The sequence below is a fragment of the Boleophthalmus pectinirostris genome, unplaced genomic scaffold (genome assembly GCF_026225935.1).
Source record: "Boleophthalmus pectinirostris isolate CB_2022bp ecotype Guang Dong unplaced genomic scaffold, ASM2622593v1 HiC_scaffold_3, whole genome shotgun sequence".
NCBI classification, from domain to species: domain Eukaryota; kingdom Metazoa; phylum Chordata; class Actinopteri; order Gobiiformes; family Gobiidae; genus Boleophthalmus; species Boleophthalmus pectinirostris.
The window spans coordinates 24,304,875-24,327,823 of NW_026571299.1; the positions used below are offsets into that span (position 1 = coordinate 24,304,875).

Consider the following 22,949-nt stretch of genomic DNA (forward strand, 5'->3'; position numbering starts at 1 on the left):
TTTCGTAGGTTGTTTTCACACTATCACTGGTTAGGTTGATGTAAAAGAGCATTTGACATATGACAGTCACTTTCTGATGGACATTAAACATTCACTCCGACAGCACTTGAAACAGGTAGTCTCAGAGCAGCTGCTCTCACACTGGAGTGGGACCAACCTACAGTCCAAGGTGACAGTAACAGAGCTGGAATTAGGCAAAAAAGCTCTCAGATCACATATATTTGTATGAATACTACAGAGCTGCTATTTGACATGTTCGTCTGACCAGGGAACTTGGATCATCTTCTGCAAAAAACATGTCTTTCTGTGCAGGTGAGTGTGGGTCTGTCTGCGCAGTTGAATCTGGGTCTGTCTGTGCAGGTGAGTCTGAGTCTGTCTGCGCAGTTGAGTCTAGGTTTGTCTGTGCAGGTGAGTCTGGGTCTGTCTGCGATGGTGAGTCTGGGTCTGTCTGCAAAAATAACCTGCCTCTGTCTGCGCAGGTGAGTCTGTGTCTGTCTGTGAAGGTGAGTCTGGGTCTGTCTGCGATGGTGAGTCTTAGTCTGTCTGGGCAAGTGACCCAGCCTCTGTTTGCCCAGGTGAGTCTAGGTCTGTCTGTGTAGGTGAGTCTGGGTCGGTCTGTGAAAGTGAGTCTGGGTCTGTCTGTGCAGTTGAGTCTGAGTCTGTCTGCGCAGGTGACCCTGCTTCTGTCTGTGCAGGGGACTCTGGGTCTGTTTGTATATCTTCAAGAAACATTCTTAACTGTCACCAGCGCGCACAGTCCTCACGGTGTATTCAACCAAAAACAAAATAAAAGATCATCACGTATAGGAGAAGTGAGTGAGTGTATTCCTGGGGCTCTGTCCGCTTGAAGAAGGTTGCCATGGAAATAAGTTCTCTGATCAGCTGATGCCTCTCATGTGGCTCATGGTGCGTGTTTGGGCTTAATGAAGCGTATGTGAACAAGACCAACCCAAAAGTGAAGTAAACAGAACTAAATCTAGTGTCACTGGTGTCTGTCCAGAGAGCGAACTACCATATGAGAAACCAACTACTACAAAAAACACTGATCGACAAGTTGTTCATGCTATAATTTGGTGTTTTGGTTCAAGACATTTATCCAGTCAACATGTCTCATCTGTCATTTGGGCTGAAATCCAGTTGGTTTAACCTAAAATGCCTCCTGCAGCCAGTTATAAACCAGTGCAAGTGCAGCTGCAGTAGATCCTGTCTATGAGAATGAGAAAAACTTGGATGTGTCCTCTATAATGGACTGCCACCCCAGGTTCAGTCGTGATTGTAATACCTTTTTAAAACAATGCCCAGGTTAGAGACAGCTCCTTTGAGTCATTTTAGATCAATATTTTGGGTTTGCAATGAACAAAACTAAAAATAAAACTCTGGTGGAAAAGATATATGCCTTTTATGTATGCTTTAGGGTTGATGGGAGAAAATAGCAGTTGCACAAATCGCTTTTCAGGTCGAGTTGGGGAGAAATAAAAGAAAATCTCTCAGGTGTTTCTGTCCACTGTCATTTCAATCTGACTCATCACAATTTCATTTAAGTTTCAGAGAATAGTTTTTTCTCTTTCGCTCTGAGAAATTCACTTTGTAACAATCTGCACAAGGACGAGGAGAGGAGCGAGGACCTTTCAGTTTCAGAGCGTGTTATGTATGGTATGAGTCACCACATTCAAACAAAGATTCATTTTTATACCACGGCCAGAGAGAATTCCACTGCTAACTGCCATGGATTATTTCTATAAAAACGCTCAAATTGTCCGACAATGGTTTATTACATACAGAGGTGGCTAGTCCTCAAATACAGTGCAGTACATTTATAGCAACATACTTTTACTCCTACTTTTACTATTTTAATTGAAATAACAGTACTCATATTTTAAGGTTTTGGTTTCCCTTCCCACTGTGAGTAAGTCTACAAGTGACAAAAGCTCTATGCTGAAAATATGAAATGTTTCAAAAATTGATTTTTCAGCTTTTCCCATTTTTGTTTCTCTCCTTTAAAAATTCCAGATCAGATTTTGTGCTTTATTTCATATTCTGTCCTTCCGATTATGTCAACTTAAAATTATTCTTCTTTCTACTTGAGTAATACTATTTTGAAGTAATGATACCACTACTTGAGTACAATTTTAGACTACTCTAGCACCTCTGTTTATACATCACTAAAATATGGGCAACACTTTGAATTTAAAGATGCATTGTGTAACATTTGTGGTCATACCAGCTTGTCAAAACCTGATCCCGTCAGATCTCAGAAGCTCAGCAGGGCCAAGCCTGTTCACATGCCAGTGGCAAAAACTGTTGTTGTGTCCTTAAGTAAGATACTTCACCCACCTTACCTAGTACAGCCATGTCAAACTCAGGCCTCGGGGCCATATTTAGCCTACGATATAATATTTGGCCTGCGAGATCATATCAAATATGTATTAGAGCTGCCCACCGGCTACAGATCGACTATAGAGACATTATTTATTTAAAATGTTGTTATTATTTTATATTCTGCTTGTTCTAGATTCAATGTTTAAGCAAAACTATTATTAAACATTTATTTTGATTTAAAAAAAAAAAAGGTTTAACATTACATATCTAGAAAGAAGAGAAAACATGCAGATGTTGTTGAAAATTTTCAATAAATATTTTGTTTGGCCCATGATTTAGTCCCAGTTTTTAATTTTGGCCTCTGTCAATTTAAGTTTGTCACCCCTGGCCTAGTATGAAAGTGGTGTGTGTGAGTGATGGTGGTGATTGGAGGGGTCGATGGCGCACCACCGGGTGTGGAATGAATGAATAATGCTCTGTAAAACTCTTTGAGTGTCCAGAAAAGTGTTGTGTAAAACTGATGTATTATTATTATTATTTGTGATGGATCTCTTTGATGTTGTTTGACGTTTTCGTTTTGATTGTTATTCCTCGGTATGACATTCAACTTTAACTATGAGCCAAGAAGACAGCTGATGACATCAACTGGGCTTTGGCATGTGAGTCAAGGTTTATTTTGCTCTTTTTGGTTGAAAAGTTTTATACCATGTGTAGAACATTCCAGGCAAAGCAACAAGCAATAACATCTCTGTGTAAACAAGAAGGCGGGGAGCTCTCCATCAGAAAAGTTACATCCAGACAGTTCTTTGTACATCCAGACAGTTCTTTGTACTCGTCTAGTCTAGTGCTCATAAACAATAATGTACTTTAAAGGTCATAAATTATACAAAATTGACTCTTGTGAGCTTTACGCCAAGTTAAAAACAGACCTGTTTTGTTTCATTCACACATGTTTGAGTAACCCTTTATTAATAGTTTGTCTACATCTCCAAAGCTCAAAATGCTCTGTTCCACCTTGTGATGTCATGAAGCAGTAGTTTTCAAGTGAACAGCTACATTTACCTTTTGAGTAGTCGAGATTTGCAATTCCAAGGCAAAATGATCCAAATGATTCTAGTGAGGGTGTATAGAATTTAAAACCACACTGGAGCACTTCCTGTATTACCACATGATATCACAAGGTGGAGCAGAGTGTTTTCAGTTTGAGAGAAGAACTCAGCCTAAATCTGCAGGGTTTGTGTGTTAAACATGTGTGAATGAAACAAAACACAACTCCAGGTCTGTTTGTGTTGAGGGGCACCATTAGAACAACACAACGTAGATCAGAAATAGTGTAAAATGGGCCCTTTAAAAATAAACTATTCTATTCGAGCCCCTTTACTTAAAATTAGACGTCACAAAGGGCCACAGTAAATCATTTAAAGATAGTTCGTTAACATCAAGATGAATCAGTATTTCTGGTCTTACCCATAATGGCCAGTGCAGTAGCTTTGACCAGTTTCCCCTTCACTGCTTCGATCACTTCCAGTCCAGAGCCGTCCAAATTACAGCGGTTGATGGTGCTATTCCCGGAGCTGATCCAATACAGCTGCTCCATGTCAAAGTCAATGGACAGTCCTGTAAAAAGAATCATATACAGATGTGAAGTGAGCAGCAGTTTTGTCATGATACTAACATTTCAGACTCAACTTCGATACTAAGAAATAGACTAAATACCGATTCCGATATCACACTAAGAGCGTATACATGCACATCAGTATCCCGGTTATTAGTCATATGTCATATGCCGGTTATGTCAGTATTGAGAAACAGGGAAACTCATATCCCCGTATACATGATCAAATGTAATATCCTCGTTTCTTGACATAATCTTACAAATGTGCAAGTGCAAAAAATAACTTAATTTAATTTAATAAACCAGGAAAAATACTTAGCAGAGGTAGGTTTCTAACCAATGGCAAGGAGTTATGATCCAATACGCAGATCAAACCCAATGTTTCTAAACACAAGGTAATAGATTCTTAATTGAAATCTTCTGCATAAATAAACTCAACTTTACAACATATAAACCATAAACACTATACAGCCACATCAGCCTGTTTGACCATATAATTCAGTTTTGGGCACATTTGTTTACATTTTACAGAAACTAAACTTAAAACCACATGGCTAATTTGCATAAACTCTTAGCACAGCTCTTTCCTTGTGCGCTGATGCAGTTCAGGTTCTGTCGGACTAAAGAACATGACTCAGTGGAATATGAGTGTTCTCTCTGTGACAGAGGATGTGCTGCTGATGGTGAGTCTGTTCTGTGTATATATCATATAGGAGATGGTTCGTGTTTAACTTTTCAGAGATCATTTGTGTGTAGTTCATACGAGTGAAGATTGTTCGTCTGCAGGTTTAGCGCAGCTCTTTATTTTACAGTAATTTCACTTATGTATAGTCACTTTATTTACTGTATTTTCCGCACTATTAGGAGCTCTGGATTATAAGGCGCTCTTGTCAGTGAATGGTCTATTTTCGAACTTTTTTCACAAATAAACCAAACCAGACTTTAAATGAAACACAACAGTTTGATGGGTCAGTGGGACTTTGTTTGACGCGTTCACGGTGACTCTGGGCTTTGTTCAGTTGTGGCGTGTAGGGAGGGTGCTGTCTGGGACCGCTGGATTGTTGGCGTGTTCGCAAGTGACTCAGTTGTTCAGTTGTGTCTAGAAGTGGGACATTGCGCTCGCTTTTTCGGTTCATTCCTCCATTCCGTTCCTCGTCGGCGTTGAGTGATGAGTGTGTCGGTGGATGTTTGTCGCTGCGCGGTCGCTGCGGGTGGTGCGGCTCTGTAGTTTACTGAAGTCGCACTGTTACACCTGAGTGGATTCCTGTATAGGGCGATCTGGATTGCAGGTCTTACAGTCATTTTTTGATGGGGTTGGAGGGTTATGAGTATAATGCGGAAAATACGGTATGTTGGTCACTTGATTATTTTGGTACCGTTGTGATGAAAAGACTGAAAATTGTTTGTCTTTTGGATGCATGCACACTCAATTTTATGTTGCAGTAACCGGGATACTGCATATACATGCCATAGTACCCCGGTTACTATCAGAATATACCAGCTACAGTAACCCAGTTTCTCATAATACGGCTTTATTCGGGATACTGAAACGGGGATACTGTGTTTACATGCACCATGACGAAACCGAGATACTCAAAAAACCCGATCATACCCGGGATACTGATGTGCATGTAAACACACTTACTGAAATGAAAAACACTCTTTCTTTAGATAGATTTTTAATATTGATACCTGCAAAAAATGAGTATCTAGTTTTAATATTGATGACTATCTGATTTTCTATATTTCTGACAACACTAGTGAGCACATCAGTCAGCAGGGGGCGCTGTAGTGCAGGGCTCAGAGTTTGACGTACCCACTGGTCCTTTCTGGTTGGTGAAGAGGATGCTCTGGTTGCTTCCGTCTGTGTTGGCAATGCTGATGTTGTCTCCATCGGTCCAGTACAGTTTACTGGAAAAATAAATAAATAAAAGGAAAGATTTTTAATTAAATTCACATTTTGTTTGTATTATGGTTACACTGCGATCCCAAAGTTTATTTAGATTTAAGGGATGTTGCAATATCCAATGATAGTATTCAGATTTTCAAATGATTGTGAGAAGAAACATTCACACAACCATTCCTTCCTTCCTTTTGACACCAACTTTCAAACTCAAATTATGGCACCAAATGAAAAAAATAAAATAAAATAAAGAATAATCAAAACCTGTCATACATACTATACATTTAGGTTTAATTTTAGGGTATAGTTTTAATTGAATTCTCCTTTTAATTCTCTCTACAACAACTCACCCTTATATAACAGATAATACTCCCTACAACTGTACAACCACTCACTCTTATGTAACAGATAATACTCCCTACAACTATACAGCAACTCACCCTTATGTAACAGACAATAGTCCTTACAACTGTACAACTCATCCTTATGTAACACATAATACTCCCTACAACTGTACAACCACTCACACAACTGTAAAACAACTCACCCTTATGTAACAGATAATACTCTCTACAACTGTATATCAACACCCTCACTGATTTTCAATACAAACTTTTATTACTTATTAATCTCTATGGAGACAGGCAGGTGATGCAGGCAACATTTACAAGTCTGATCTGTGGAGAGGCCTACTCGTGTTAAGAATGATTGTAGTGAACACAAATTTCAATGAGTAATCCCTTAATTCAATAAACTCTAACTTTCTGTAAAGCTTACTCGGGACATGGCTATAAATACAGAGGAAAAACACATAATATGGCCCCTCCCTCCCTGTGTTTGCCCCAGTGCATTCTGGGAGAGGAGCCAATGTTTGGACCAGACATCTGCTTCCCATTTAAGCCCATGTTTACAATGAGTGGATTCAAATTCCTCAGAAAGGCTTTGAGGGGAGACGAAAATTACATAATCAAAGAACTGTAAATAGTACTATTTACACAAAAATAGTACAGATTATTGTGTGTCTTTTTAAGGAACAGTAAACAAAAAACAACAACATAAAAACATGAATATATTGTAATTTACTACGTAATGTTGTAATGTATTTTTTGCACAATGACAGTTATTTTCAGGATCAGGGCTGGTATCATTAAGAAGTTGACGATATGATACATACCTCGATACACAGGCCACGATATGATACATACCTCGGTACAGTACTTTCGATTCGATAAGATATATTTCAAATAGATTCGATACAATTCAATAAAAAAATAAAGGCTAAATCATGACCGTGATACTAAAAGTCTTTGTTAAACCACTTCTTGTGCAAAGTTCATATGAAACACAAACATTTTAATCATCAAAACAGTGAAAATGTCAAATGTGTCGCATAAACGAGTTTCCTTCCTCTAAACAAGCAACAAAACTGTAGCACTGTAACAAAATAATTTAGTAAAATATACCAAAAAATATACCAAAAATTATTCTTGGCGATATATCGATACAGCAGCCAACAGTATCAGTACTGTATCATCCAGTGGTGAACTGTGATCCTGGACCCTAGGCCTTCACTAGGACCAATTGTTGGCTATCAAGACATCATTTATTAAAAAAATAAAAAATAAAAAAATGAAGCTAAATGAAGCTTATTTCATATATTTCTTTAATAATCATTCGCCACTGTTCAACAAATACAGACAGATGGATCTACGCCTCCATGGACTCCGAGCCTCGCTCCAAGCTCTGGCCTGGCTGCGGGCTCCAAGATCCGGTTCCCAGGTCGTTCTTTCTTCTCCTTCTTTGTGACATCCCCGAAGCATCCAAATAGATGCGCCCAGTGCGTTTTTTGACGCTGCGGCCTTGCTTATATTTGCTATCACAGGGTATTCGCGAAGGCCCTGAAGATGTCACGATATGATCCCGCCCATAACTCAATGAAATATGATTGGCTAAGACAACTGTCAACCTCAAATTCATTCCCACATTGACTTATATTGCACAGGCCTTTGCTACAGCCACCGAAGCCCCTGCACATGTTTCTTTAGTTCAGCGCCTGTAGGAGGAGTCACTGATTTACCCAGATACCAATGGAAGAAAAATTGTGATTGGTCCATTTCCATTCCCTTTGTTTCCCAAGAAATATTAGTCCAAGTTTATAACCATGATCTCGAAATTATTACTAGTGTTGTGTTTATTACTCACTGAATAAAAAATATTGAAAAAATATATTAGTATTACAAACATTCTTTCAATATTTTTTCTTGGGCCTTCACTGAATACCTTAAAGGCTCTGATTGTTCCCCTCTGGTATCATCACATTGAACAATAAAACAGATCAATGTTTAGATACATTCTTGACAGTAATGCCTAATGAAGAAACATCTGCAAAACTAGTGGACCCTGCCAAATATTAAACCATATGGAGTCAATTTAGGGTCAAATTGAAACTGAAATCACAAATTTAAATCTGTAAAATAGTGTAAACTGCATAATAAGGACCTCAGGCTTCTTCTGTTCTACAACTAATAACTTTTGATCACTGTAACACAAGAAAAATCTGGAACAATATTTATTTTAGCTTCCCTTAGCTGAAAGTTGAAAACAAAAAACAAAAAAAGCATAATATGACTTGTTTGAAAAAGTAGCAGCAGAAACCACAGTCTCGACCGCGGTGCTGTTGTTGAAACTGAAATTGAAACTGAAATCACAAATTTAAACCTGTAAAATAGTGTAAACTGCAAAATAAGGAACTCAGCTAAAAACTTCAAAATGGTAGTCTTCAATTTGTACAAAATGAAACAAGTACTCTGTCAGGTTGCACACATTATTCCTCCTTTGTAATTTGGACAAAAGTTATAATCAGCAACTTAGCAACCTTATAAAATACCATACATAAATCATCTCCTAGTGTACCGTTTTAAAAAAGCAAAGTTGCCAATGTTTCAGAGATGACAAAATTAACGTTTTTGGATCAAAAATAGTTTTAGAACTGAAGAAGCCTCTTGGATGAGAAATGTAAAGTATTCTTTCTTAAAAACTTTTGTCCAGTGTTTTTTGCGATGGAACCTACCTGGACGACGGAAGGACCATGCATTTGACCCTAATTTGATGTCATATAAATGTAAAAATAATGTAAAAAGTAACCATCCATTTGAGATAAAATAGTGTCACGATTTGGGATTTCTATTTAGAAAAAATAGAAAATAAATAAAAAGTACAAAAAACACTTGCAAAAGATGGCAAATATGGAGAAACATTTCCAGACCAATGAGCAAACAAAGAGGAGTTATGGTTTCAGAGGGTCTCAGTGACGACCCCAGTGTGTGTGTGTGCGTGGTTGTGTGTGTGTGTGTGTGTGAGAGTGGACATACCCCAGTATTGGGTGCAGGACGAGGCAGTGCGGTTTGTCCAGGCCTTGGATCACGGCGTTCTTAAAGGAGCCGTCCAGACGAGCGACGTTGATCTGCTTCTTGTTTGAGTCATAGCTCGTCCAGAACAGGTTCCTCGAGACCCAGTCCACAGCCAGACCGTGAGCGTTGGGCAGGTCTGGAGACCACAAGACACCAGGTTCTTTAGTGTTTATTACAGTCTGTCTGACTGACCCTCTTCACTGTATAACCGACTCCTCTGTACCCTCTGCACCTTCTCTTCTGTGTAACTGACTCCTCTGCACCTTCTCCTAACCCCCTCCTCTGAACCCACTTTTCTGCATCTTCCTCTCTCTCATCTGCATCCTCTCCGCTGCACCTTCTCTTTTCTCTCCTTTGCTCCCTCTCATCTCTCCTCTGCACCCTCTCTCCTAGCACTTTCTCCTCACTCCTCTGCACCCTCATCTCTGCTCTACTGCCCTGTCCTCTGCATCCTCTCTACTGCACCTTCTCTTCTCTCTCCTCTGTGTAACTCTATCCTTTGCACCATCTCCTCTCTCTCCTCTAAACCCTCTGCTCTATGTAACCGACTCCTCTGCACCCTCTTCTCCACACCCTCTTCTCTCTCTCCTCTGCACCCTCTCCCCTGTCTAACCCTCTCCTCTGCACACTCTCGTCTCTCTCCTCTGCACCCTCTCATCTCTCTCCTCTTCACTCTCTCCTCTGCACCCTCTCGTCTCTCTCCTCTGCACTCTCTCCTCTGCACCCTCTTGTCTCTCCTCTGCACCCTCTCGTCTCTCTCCTCTGCACTCTCTCCTCTGCACCCTCTCGTCTCTCTCCTCTGCACTCTCTCCTCTCTCCTCTGCACCCTCTCATCTCTCTCCTCTAACCCTCTAGTTTCTCTCCTCTGCACTCTCTCCTCTGCGCCCTCTCATCTCTCTCCTCTGCACCCTCTCGTCTCTCCTCTTCACTCTCTCCTCTGCACTCTCTCCTCACTCCTCTGCACCCTCGTCTCTGCACCATCTCCTCTCCTTTGTGTAACCGACTCCTCTGCACCCTCTCTTCTGCACACTCTCCTCTGCGCCCTCTCCTCCACACCCTCTCCTCTCCCTCCTCTGTACCCTCTCACCTGCACCCTTTCCTCTCCTCTTCTCTCACACCTAGTATCATAATGTAATTGTTGGTCACAGATGGGCTGCGTTGCGTTCGTCTGGTTACCTCTGTAAGTATCTCACCAGCACCGAGTGTGGAGGGAATGAATTAATAATGATTATGAAGAATTTAATTGACTAAATATATATCAAGTAGTATCCTCAGCCACAGCTCTGCTTACTTGCAATTCTTTGAAACTGCTACTGTGAAAAAACTGAAAAAACTATCGACTAAAATAAATGATCAGAAAACCAAATGAAGCTCATGTTTTGATGTCATCTGAAACCAAGCAATCGCTAAAAAAAAACAAACAAAAAAAACTGAAAAAAGCATAATATGAGTTGTTTAAAAAAGTACCGGCAGACACGACAGTCTCGACCCCGGTGCCGTTGATGAAGGCCCTCTTGATGGTTTGAGTCCTGACGTCGGACCAGTAGATGCGGTGCTCCTGAGCGTCATAGTCCACCACGGTCACGTTATCGATGTCGGGGACGGTGAAGGAGATGATGTAGTTGTAATACGGGTTATCTATGTCCACTCCACGGATCTCGATCTGACGAGCGTAAAGCAGGAACTGACGCGATTCTGCAAGACAAGAGAAAGAAAAGAAATACAGTGACAGTCCTTTTTCAAATGTTGTGCATGTGTGACACCACCTTCCTCCTCCTCAGTAGAAACATCTCCTCCCGCCTCTTTACTCTAGAAATCACACTTGTTTACATCCAGTGCGTGTTCAGAATTACAGTTGCAGTGACCTGTCTAGAAATATTTTAGCGACCGACGCGTCAGTTTTTAGACCCTTCGTCTGCTTCATTCGCGCCATCGCTGGAAGGAATCTCCAAGAATCACCTCAGTTTGGCTTTGCTCCTTTTCTTCTTCTCTTCTTCTTTCAGCGACCTCAAAAACCGACTTTCTTTTGTGGCAAACTGGTCGTGGATTCTCGTCCGCTATCGTAACAAACTTTGTGCGAAATGCGAGGAAGCTACAGTTTTAAAAAAGCCTCTAAAAACCGCTGCATAAAGCACATAATCCCCAGTCAGTTACACTAGAAACATAGGGAGTTTGATTGACAACCTAACAGCCAATAGAAAATGAGGCTGCCTCGTTTTCTATTGGCTGATGTTTATCTGGCCTCACTACGTCCACAGTTGATAGACTTTCATTCTTTTTTTTTTGGTCATCATAATTACAAGGCTGCTGCGTCTCTGTAATGGTATTTTAAACTTTCACTGACAATTTGAAACAAAAACAAAAAAATCCTCCATACAACCTTTAATGAATCAGTCATATTTTATCACAATCACACTTTACCGACACATTATTTTGAAAGTTCTCCAGATGATTTCATGTCTGGCAAATCTCGACTGATATATTTATGTGTTTTTTATACGGAGATATGAGTCTGGTCTCTACTACCTCTATCACATCTCGAGTCTGGCAGATCATTTTACTTGTCAAGTGAAATTTACTCAAATCATGATCAAACTTTCTTAATTCAAGTCATCTTAACTTGACTAGATTTTTTTTTTCTCTGATCTGGCCAAGATTTTAAAACTTATATCAGGTTAATCATCTTCATGATCGACTTACTTGTTCTGAGACGCTTCATTCTAGTCTAAAAGTCGTTTATTTTAAGACAACTTGTCAAGTCAAATGATCTTTGAAGTCGTTTTCTGACAGATTTAGGTGTTTGTATGTTAAGCTTTTTTGCAGTGCACTTTCCTTCTGACTGAATGAGAGAAAAACACACGTTTAATTCAATCACTCGTCCTCTGGGATCATTGGTTTGGAGTCGGCTTAACTCAAAAGAACAAGTGATGAAGTGAATGAAACCGGCGCTTTAGAGCCATTACAAATGCACGGAGCACTTTATCAGTGACACTGAGGGAGCGACAGAGAAAGAGGGAGAGAGGGAGCGAGAGATTAAGTGAGAGAAAAAGAGAGAGATGGGGAAGAAAGAGACAAGGAGAGAGAGAGAGACACAAACACAGAAGAGAAAGAAGGTTAGAGGAGAGGGAGAGAGAATAGTGAGAGAAAAAGAAAGCAAGAGATAAAGAAAGCAAGAGAGGGGATGGAGAGAGAACAAGAAAGAGGAAGGAGAGAGTGATGTCTAGACAAAGAGAGGAGGAGGGAGAGCATGACATCAGGAAGAAAGAGAGGGTGGAGATGAGAGGGAGGGCGAAGAGAAAGAGCCAGGGAGAAAGCGAGGAAGGAGAGAAAAAAAGAGATGACGGCGACAAAGAGCGCAAAGGGGAGGGAGAAAGGACAGAAAAAGAGAGAGAGAAAGAAAGGAAAAGAGAGAATGAAAAGAGAGAGAGTTAAGGATGCAGAGAAAGAAGAAGTGAGAAAATAAGAGAGAGGGAAAGAGAGTGACAAAAGGGAAGCAAAAGAGTTGGAATCAAAGCGAGGATGAACGAGGGAGAAACAAAAAAGAGAACAAGAGGGAGAGAGAGAGAGAGAAGAAAGAAAGGGAAAAGAGAGAAAGAAATAAGAAGGAGAAGGAGAGACAAGGAGAGATAAAGAGAAAAAAGAGAGTCAAAATAGAGTGAAAGAAAGAATGTGTGTACGAGAGAAAGAGAGGACAGACAGAAGCGAGCGAAATAAAGAGAAAGTAAAGAAGAGACAGGTAGAGTCCACTGATAGAAAATGATAGAAAATAAAAGAGAGGGAGACAGCGAGAAAAGGAAGGAGAAAGAGTTGGAATCAGAGCAAGGATGAGAGAGGGCTCTCTTCCTCCCTCTGTCACTCCAAGCTGTTCCTCTCCCTCCCTCTCTCCCTCTCTGCCTCTCTCCCTTTCCCTTTTTCTCTCCATCCCACTCCCTCTCTCTCTCTCTCTCTCACTCACTCTTACTCCCTCCTTCTCTCCTTCCCATTCCCTCTCTCTCTCTCTCTCCCCACTTTCTCTCTCCATTTTTCTCTTCCTCCCACTCCCTCTCCCCCTCTCTTTCGTCATCCCTCTCTCTGCCCTATTTTCTGTCCCTCCCTCTTTGTCTCCCTTTTTTCCCCTTTCCCTCCTTCTCCCCCTCTCTTTACCTCTCTCCCTCCCCGTTCTCTCTCTCTTCCATTCACTCGCTCTCTCCCCCGTTCTCTCTCCCTCACTTTTTCTCTCCCTCCCTTTCCCTCTCTCTCCCTCCTTCACCCCTTTTCTCTCCCTCTCCCTCCTTCTCTCCCTTTCCCTTTTTCTCTCCCTCCCTTTCCCTCTCTCCCTCCCCCATTTTCTCTTCCATACTCTCTCTTCCATTCTCTCTTTCTCTGTCTCTTCCACACGCTCTCTCTCTTTTCCCCATTCTCTCCCTTCCTCCCTCTCTGCCTCACTCTCTCGCCTTCTTTCTCTTTTTCTCTTCCTCACCCTCTTTCTCTCCCTCCCACTCCCTCTCTCTTCATATCTCTCTCTCCCCTATTCTCTGTCCCTCTCTCTCCCCACTCTCCCTCCTTCTCTCCCTCTTTCCCTCTCTCCCCTCCTTCTCTCCTCTTTCCCTCTCTCTCCTTCTCTCCCTCTCTTTCACTCTCTCCCTCCCCATTCTCTCTCTCTTCCATTCACTCTCTCTCTCCCCCGTTCTCTCTCCCTCACTCTTTCTCCTTCTCTCCCTCCTTCCCTCCTTTTCCCTTTTTCTCTCCCGCTCATATTCCTTCTCTCCCTCCCCCGTTCTCTCTCTCTTCCATACTCTCTCCATTCTCTCTCTCTTTCCCACACACTCTCTCTCTTTTTCCCCCATTCACTTCCTCCCTCCCTGCCCCAGTCTCTCTCCTTCTTTCCCTTTCTCTTTTTCTCTCCCTCCCATTCCCTCTTTCCCTCCCCTGTTTCATACTCTCTCTTCCATTCTCTCTCTCTCTCCCACACGCTCTCTCTCTCTCTCGCTCTCTCTCTTTTACCCCATTCTCTCCCTCCCTGCCTCAGTCTCTCTCCTTCTCTCCCTTTCTGTTTTTCTCACCCTCACCCTCCTTCCCTCCCTCCCTTTCCCCCTCTCTCTCTTCCTCCCCGCCTCTCTGCCTCGCTCTCCCTTTCCCTCTCTCTCTCTCCCTCCTTCTCTCCCTCCATCTCTCTCTCTCTCTCTGTGTGCAGTTGAGCAGAGTGATAAGATAAAGCAGCATTCAGACACTTTTGCAGAGATAAGCAGCGAAACGTCTCTGTCGCTTTGTATTAGAATCACACACAAAGCCCGAGCTCTGTGTTTGTGTGTTTGTGTGTTTGTGGTTTTGTGTTTGTGCGTTTCTAGACGCGCTCAACGATTTGGGTCATTTCAATCGCAATTAGACTTTAAACATGTCCAGAAGAAGTGAAAAAAGACTGAAATCTGAACTGACAAACTAATACAAGGATCCCATTTCAGAGCATGTTTGTGCAGACCCAGACTACAGGGTTACAGTTTTTATGCACAGGATGAAGGACATTTTGTTGGTTGTACTTGAAAAACTGCAGCCTTTACCACTGCGTCCATTCAAATAGCTTTTTGGATTTGACCGTGATTCATCTTGCAGCCCAAGTTTGAATCTTCTGTATGTTAGTTTCATGAAGTGACGGCAGGAGCAGGAGGAGCTCTTTTTGAAGGTGTGTAGTAGCTTGTGTACTAGTTTGTGTTGTTTACTATGATATCCTGTCTCCCAGTTCCAGATTCAAATAGAATCTAGAAAGGACTGGCAGGTCAGTTGTGTTGTAGTTGTGTAATAGTTCATGTAGGAGTTTCTATAGTAGTTTGCAGTAGTTTGTGTACTTGTATAGTTGTGTGTTTTACCATAGCAGGTGCGTTTGTCTGGGCCGAGCTTCATGAGGTGAGGACAGGAGCAGGAGAACGTCTGGTTGTAGTTGTGTAGTAGTTTGTGTAGTAGTCTGCGTGTAGTTGTGTGTAGTAGTTTTTGCAGTAGTTTGTATAATTGTGTATTTTACTGTAGCAGGTGTGTTTGTCTGGTCCGAGCTTCATGAGAGAAAGTCTGGTTGTAGTTGTGTAGTAGTTTGTGTAGTGCTTCATGTAGTAGTTTGTGCAGTAGTTTGTATAGTTGTGTATTTTACCGTAGCAGGTATGTTTGTGGTTGTAGCTGTGTAGTAGTTGGTGTAGTACTTCATGTAGTAGTTTGTGTAGCAGTTTGTATAAGTTGTAAAATAATGTATAATTTGTATAGTTGTGTATTTTACCATAGTAGGTGCGTCTGTCCAGGCCCAGCTTCATGAGGTGAAGACAGGAGCAGGAGAAGGTCTGGTTGTAATTGGTGTAGTAGTTTGTGTAGTAGTTTGTGTACTAGCTTGTGTAGTCCAAGCCGAGCTTCATGAGGTGAGGACAGGAGCAGGAAAAGGTTTGGTTGTAGTTGTGTAGTAGTTTGTGCAGTAGATTTTGCAGTAGTTTGTGTAGTAGGTTGTACAGTAATTTTTGCAGTAGTTTGTGTATTTGTGTAGTTGTGTGTTTTACCGTAGCAGATGTGTCTGTCCAGGCCCAGCTTCATGAGGTGAGGAGAGGAACAAGAGAAGGTCTGGCTGCAGTTCTGTGTAGTAGTTTGTGCAGTAGTTTGTGTAGTAGTTTGTGTAGTAGTTTGTGCAGTAGCTTTTGTAGTAGCTTGTGTAGTAGTTTGTGTAGTAGTTTGTGTAGTAGTTTGCAGTAGCTTGTGTAGTAGTTTGTATAGTTGTGTGTTTTACCGTAGCAGGTGCGTTTGTCCGGGCCGAGCTTCATGAGGTGAGGACAGGAGCAGGAGAAGGTCTGGTTGTAGTTGATGAGACACAGATGAGAACATGGATCCTTTCCGTCTTTGGCAGCACACGGATTGGGAGCTGAGGAAAAAGAGACATAAAAGAGGATGATGTAAGAGTAATTTTGTGAATATTTGTTATTTTTTGGATCTCAAGTTGATTATTCATTCAGAAAGATGAAAGAGTTCCTTTTGATTTACCAGAACTAACTTGTGATTGACGACAAATGATGAACATCCATGCATGCTGAAATCAGGTACAGTAAACACACTACAAAAGACTTCATATTTGTTTAATTGAAATTCTCACTTCAATCATCCATTATATTGTTTTTTAAATCAAGTTTTGACAAGTTTTGATTGATTCAGTTTGTTGCTTTAAAGATTTGGACTTGTTCTGGGTATTTTTACAAAAGAAATTAGATCATCTGAATATTTTAACTGCACAGACAGACAGACTCAAACAAGAAATATACAAATATACATCAAAATCTGTTTGAAATTTCCAACTCGTCAAAATGAAGGAATCAATATTAATGATTTGAATTCAGCTAAGTTTAAAGGTTTTTAAACTAAAGAGCTAAACAATCTGCATAACATTTTCTGTGGATCTTTAAAAATAGCTGTGGAATAAACCAAAGCTGCAGCTCTGATACTGAGGGCCTTGAGGGTAAAAACGACAAAATATTTTATCCGAGGTGCTTTTCGTTTAGACAGTGACAGCGTTTTGGGGGCTTAAAAATTCAATATCTGAAACCACCCTCCAGAATGGAAAAGTTGAATACGCTCCGCCGTAGTGTTTCCATCTACACTGCCCAAGATGCAAAACTCTATTCAGATGTGCTCAGGTCACGTACATGTTTACGTCACAAACATACAGTACACAGACACCTGGCATGCATACACAATTGAATTCCACACACTTTTGCATCACCGTATGCATGCAGATTTCCTCCCGAAAACGTTTGTCTTTTGTATGCTATGGACTCATGTAATACTGTAGTGCTACATAGAAATGATTGTCCCTTCCAATAACTTAAGACTAAACTAAGGTGCACTCTTTAAAGTGTAGAACAATCAAATCATTCAAGTTCTAGTGCAGAGGTGTCCAATTTTTTTTCATCAAGGGCCACATATCTAAACACAGATAAAGCCCAGGGCTGATAGAGGGCTGTAGACTGGGACTGAATACAGTGAATAAATGAACTATGTGGATGTTTAACATGTTAGAATGAGCCATCTTTATTCATGCTAAGATCCTTAAAACCACACACTAAATATTAAATATTAGCTTTATCAAGGTAGATACTCTTGCAGTAAAGAGTAAAATTTTAATTGATGTAAGATAATTTGGGCCAATTCACCTGGAAGCCTGAGGGCCAAGAAAAATTTGTCTGAGGGCCACATTTGGCCCATGGGCCATAGTTTGGACATGCCTGCTCTAGTGTATGGTGTGAGGAGCAATGTCCGATTCACCTCGAAGTTGTGGAGATGCTGGCGTTCCTGTCTGTACACATTGTAACATACAGTGTATATAAAAATGTTCTTCTTTTTTTTTCTACTTACTAACTATGCATCAGACATTATGTGTTCTTAAAGGGATAGTCTGGAATTTTGGACATAGAACCTCATTTCCTAGTGAGCCAGAGTGTTGGAGACGTGTGGAGACACTTTTTAAAATATTCCATCCAGTCCTTGTGTCTGCAGAGGTCGCTGGTGCTAGGCTAGTGCATATCAATGACCATAGTTATCCTGCCACTAAAAACACTTACCTACTCCACAAAACACCCGAAGAAAATCTATTATTACACCAGACTGTCCATGTAAATGTCTGTGTTTTAATTAAGATGGAACTGAACTGAACTGGGATGTGTTCTCACCCTGGGGCTGTCTGGAGGGATGGTACACCTGCAGGTCGAATGGTTGTGTATTGGTCCTCTGCACCACAGTCACGTTGCTGCCGGTCCATTTGTTTGCTTTGGCCAGAGTGTTGGTCCTCCAGTCGGTCCAGTACACCTCTCCCCCGTACATGGTCACCGCGAATGGGTGAGACAGGTACTCATGCCCCCTGAGCACCTCGATCAGGCCGGAGCCATCGTACTTCGCAGAGTAGATGGCATCAGATCTGCAAAAAAGTGCACACAATTCAATATGACTCAATTGACACTGCAAAAATGAATATTTTTGTTAGCAAAAGAAATTTCACAGAAGAGTAAAACTGGAATCAAAACTAAATGCTGATTTGAGCAGCTATCTGTAGAATGATGTTGAGCTGTATCAGAACAAGTAGAAGAGCACACAAACTAGTACACACACATGGACACTATGGAACCTACCTGCACCACTGAGGGATTATACACATTCTACTGTCAAAAGATAGAGTGTTTTTTAAATTATTATTGTGGTACCGGAATTGGTATTGATTATCAAGTCCTATTCCTATTCCTTAGTATGAAAATGTTAGTATCATGACAACACCAGTATGAATGTGGTGTGTGTGTGTGAGTGTTGATGGTGGTTGGAGGGGTTGATGGAAGAGATGTACAGCCTCACTTCTGTAAGTTTACCCCAAGGCAGCTATGGCTACAGAAATACCTCTCTGAAATACCTGCAACCTATAATAATGCCCCATAAAGCATCTTTGAGTGTCCAAAAAAAGTGCTATACAAATCCAATGCATTATTATTATTATTCTTCACTTTTCTGGTGGAGTTTCTGAAAGCTGCTTGCCTCCATGGAGATATTATTGCTTTGCCTGAAATGATCCACAGTATGGCATTTAACACATCACTATGGAAATCAAACTTCTTGCTGTGAGGAAATGGAGCAGACCTCTAAACCAATATGCTTCCTTAAAATAATATGAGATTAAATCTTAAAAAAAAAAAAGAACAACAATATTTTACCATCAGAAAACCGTATCAAAACAGGTCATACACACTGAGGGTCGCACAGTCACCACATCAAAAGTGTAAACATGTAAACTAAACATGTAACTAAACATGTAACTAAACATGTAAACTCCACACAGACATAAAAAGAACAAGCAAGCTACACATGTACAGAGGAAGAACATGCAAAACTCAACCCAGACACAGGTAGAACACGCAAACTCCACAGAGACGCAGGAAGAACACGCAAACTCCACCCAGACACAGGTAGAACCCACTAACTCCACAGAGACACAGGTAGAACACGCAAACTCCACGCAAACTCCACACAGACACAGAAATGACAAGCAAACCACACACACACACACAAAGGAAGAACATACAAAGTCCACACAGATGCAGGGAGAACACACAAACTCCACACAGACACAGAAAGAACAAGCAAACAACACACACGCACACAGAGAAAGAACAGGCAAACTCCACCCAGGCACATGGAGAATATGCAAACCACACACATACACACACACAAAGGAAGAACACACAAACTCCACACAGACACATAAAGAACAAGCAAAGTACACACACATACACACAGAGGAAGAACATGCAACCTACACAAACACAGGGGAAGAACATAAAAACTCCACCCAAACGCAGAGAGAACATGCAAACCACACACCCTCACACAGAAAACATGCAAACTCAAAGCAGGCCATACACTAATAGAACAATAAGGGTTGTACAAACACCACATCATAAGTGGGACTAAAGATAGATCAACCCAGGACTAAACCAGGACTAAACCAGGGCAAGTGTGAAATCTAGAGTAAAACTACCACTTCCAGGCCATGACACCTCCAATAGGAAATACCAGGAATAGAAATAAAATGGATCTAAACTATAACTCTACATAAATAATGTCACTAACATTTGTATTTGTATTTCTTGTATGGAAACAGTCTTGTGCGTCTTGTGTCTGACCTGGCGTCGATCCAGAGTATGCGGCGCTCCAGGTAGTCCACAGTCAGTCCGTTGGGCCAGCCTCCATTTCCTGTTTCTTTGTGGATGGTTTTGCGTCCCTGTCCGCTCATGGACGCAGCCTCGATCCTGGGCATGCTCGCGTCCCAGTCCGTCCAGAACAGGATTCTAAACAAACATCAAAAGAATCAACATTTTTAATGCAATCAGCCTATATCAATTATGTTCTTTTTACAATTAGACAAAGTAAAACAGTAAAAGTAAAGTGATTTATTCATCATTATACATAAAAGTTGTTGAATGAAATTGTAAATGTGAGGATCTATGTGCCAGTCCTCCATACCAGAATACAATGTCTGATGTCGGGAATTGAATTCAGAAACTTCTTGCAATTAGATTTTTTCCAACTTGAATTGAAGATATGCAAAATTTGAATATTGACTAGGATCCGACCAATATGGATTTTTTTGTGGCCGATATGATACCAATAAAATGGGAGCTGGAGATGCCAATAGCCGATATAAAAGTCGATATATTTAGTGATGTAAAAATTCACTGTAAATCTTCAATTGATTATAAAACTTAAGTTTGGCTGTACTGGATTTTATACTGGGTTTGTTTATGCAACATTTATTGATATTCTGCCTCTTTACAGTCATATTTAACGCATAAATATAAATGCGTGTGTTATGTTTACTGTATTTAACTGTCTTATGTCTCTTTAATTTACTCCTTTAGTAATAATAGTAGAAGAAGAACGTTAAACAGAGTTGTTGTTCAGGCTTCACTTCAGCAAAATGGCCACCATTCAGCTCTGGTGTTTCTTTTTGGTGTTTGTTTAAGCATTGTCTATAAATATTACATGGTAAAACATGATTATACACCTGTAATATTGTCTGTTGTGTTTGAAATGAACTAGTTCACAAGTTTTTGGCCATTGAAATTGAATCTGCTATTCATATGCTAATTTTGCTATGCTAACTGTTATGCTAACTACTTAGATTCATTGACTGTAACTTTAACTGTTGGTGCTATTTATATTTAGTAATACAGTAATTAATTATGGGTAAATGCGGATCATTCACACCTCTATACATTGCTCATTTATGAAGAAATAACGAAAAGTAGCTTCAAAAACGAACACATTTGTAAATCATACAGGCACCTCTCAGATCACAAGTCTTCACAAATAAGTGTCCTTTTAATCCTGACTCAAAACAATAGTCCCTAAAAATAATATGATCTTGAATGTTGACAGCAGCTGTGTGTGTAAACAAGCACAAACAAGTGAGTGACGTGGTGTGTTCAGGGGCAGTTTAGCGTTACAGACACAGACAAATGACTCTGCACATAAATACTTGATGTGGCGCCAAATATTAGAACATTTATCTGTCTGTAACTGGATTAAATGACTGTATAATGAGGTATAACATGCCCACGTGGACTATCGGTCCAGATCGGCAAGATTTAGGCCGATAGCCGATATGTCTCTAAGTGCCCATATTGGTCGACAATATCAGCCAAATGATATATCTACCTAATATTTATGTCACTATGCTCCACCCTTAGTGTTGAGTGTTCATGTTTCCGAGTTCAGTGACGGTAAAAAAAAAAAAAAAAAATTCTGTCTTTCTTTACAACTCACAAGTTACTCAAATCTCTTCCCTTAACAGTAACTTTGTGTATACAGTTTACATCAGGCGCCAAAGTCCTCAAAATGGCGTCCTCACCCGTCCCGTGGGTCCAGTGCGATGGCCCTCGGGTGCTCCACTTCCCCGGCGAGCAGAGTGGTCCTCATGGTGCCGTCCAGTTTGGCCACTTCGATCTGGTCCAAGTTACTCTCCACCCAGTAAATGTTCCCGGCGATCCAGTCCACTGCCAGACCCTCGGGCGTGGCCAGACCGTACTGAATCACCACGTCGAAACTGGTCAGAGCTGTGGAGAGGAGAGGAGGGGAGAGAGGAGGAAGGAAAGAGGACGTCATTAAAAGGGAGAAAACTATTTGCAAGGGAAAAAAAATAATACAGAAAATACGGCCTTCAATAGCTTCAATCAGCAAAATAAGAACATAAAGAACATGCAAACTCCACAGAGAAGCAGGGAGAACATGCAAACTCCACACAGATACAGGGAGAACAAGCAAACTCTACACAGATACAGGGAGAACAAGCAAATTCTATACAGACTCAGAAAGAACAAGCAAACTCCACACAGAGGCAAGGAGAACACACAAACTCTACACAAACACAATGAGAACATGCAAACTCCACCCAGACACATTGAGAACACGCAAACTCCACACAGAAAAAAGAACATGCAAACTCCAAACAGACACTGAAAGAACAAGCAAAATCCACACAGACAAAATAAGAACACGCAAACTCCACACAGACACAGAAAGAACAAGCAAACTACACACACACACACACACACACAAAGAAAGAACATGCAAACTCCACCCAGACAAACTGAGTACATGCAAACCACACGCACAGACACAGAGAGAACACAAAACTCCACAAAGACACAGGGACAAAATGCAAACTCCAGACAGAAACAAAGAGAACATGCAAACTCTAAACAGACACAGGGAGAACATGCAAACTCCACACAGATGCAGGAAGAATACGCAAACTACACACACACACACACATACACACAAAGGAAGAACATGCAAACTCCACCCAGACAAACATGAAAACCACACACACACACACACACACAGATCACGAAACTCCACACAAACACAGGGAGAATATGCAAACCACACACACACAGTCACAGTAAGAGCACATGCAAACTCCACACAGACACAGAGAGAACACGCAAACTCCACACAAATGGAAGGAGAACACAGAAAATCTACATAGACACAGGAAGAACATGCAAACCACACACACACAGATACAGAGAGAACATGAAAACTCCACACAGACACAGGGAGAACATGTAAACTCTACATAGACAATAGGAGAACATGCAATCGATACACAGACACAGAACGAACAAGAAAACTCACACACATAGAGGAAGAACATACAAAC

The 22,949-nt window shown here is 41.0% G+C and overlaps 1 protein-coding gene across 1 annotated transcript in view; it reads right to left on the reverse strand.

The window, feature by feature from the left end:
• LOC110171260 (low-density lipoprotein receptor-related protein 1-like) overlaps positions 1-22,949 on the reverse strand; it is a 363,394-nt gene that overhangs the window by 101,006 nt on the left and 239,439 nt on the right. The window contains exons 25-32 of the mRNA XM_055160387.1: positions 21,636-21,840; positions 19,909-20,073; positions 17,914-18,158; positions 15,984-16,115; positions 10,715-10,942; positions 9,209-9,383; positions 5,751-5,845; positions 3,787-3,936 (exon numbers count right to left, since the gene is read on the reverse strand). Coding sequence (XP_055016362.1) covers positions 3,787-3,936; positions 5,751-5,845; positions 9,209-9,383; positions 10,715-10,942; positions 15,984-16,115; positions 17,914-18,158; positions 19,909-20,073; positions 21,636-21,840 — 1,395 coding nt within the window. The remainder of the gene's footprint in view (positions 1-3,786; positions 3,937-5,750; positions 5,846-9,208; positions 9,384-10,714; positions 10,943-15,983; positions 16,116-17,913; positions 18,159-19,908; positions 20,074-21,635; positions 21,841-22,949) is intronic.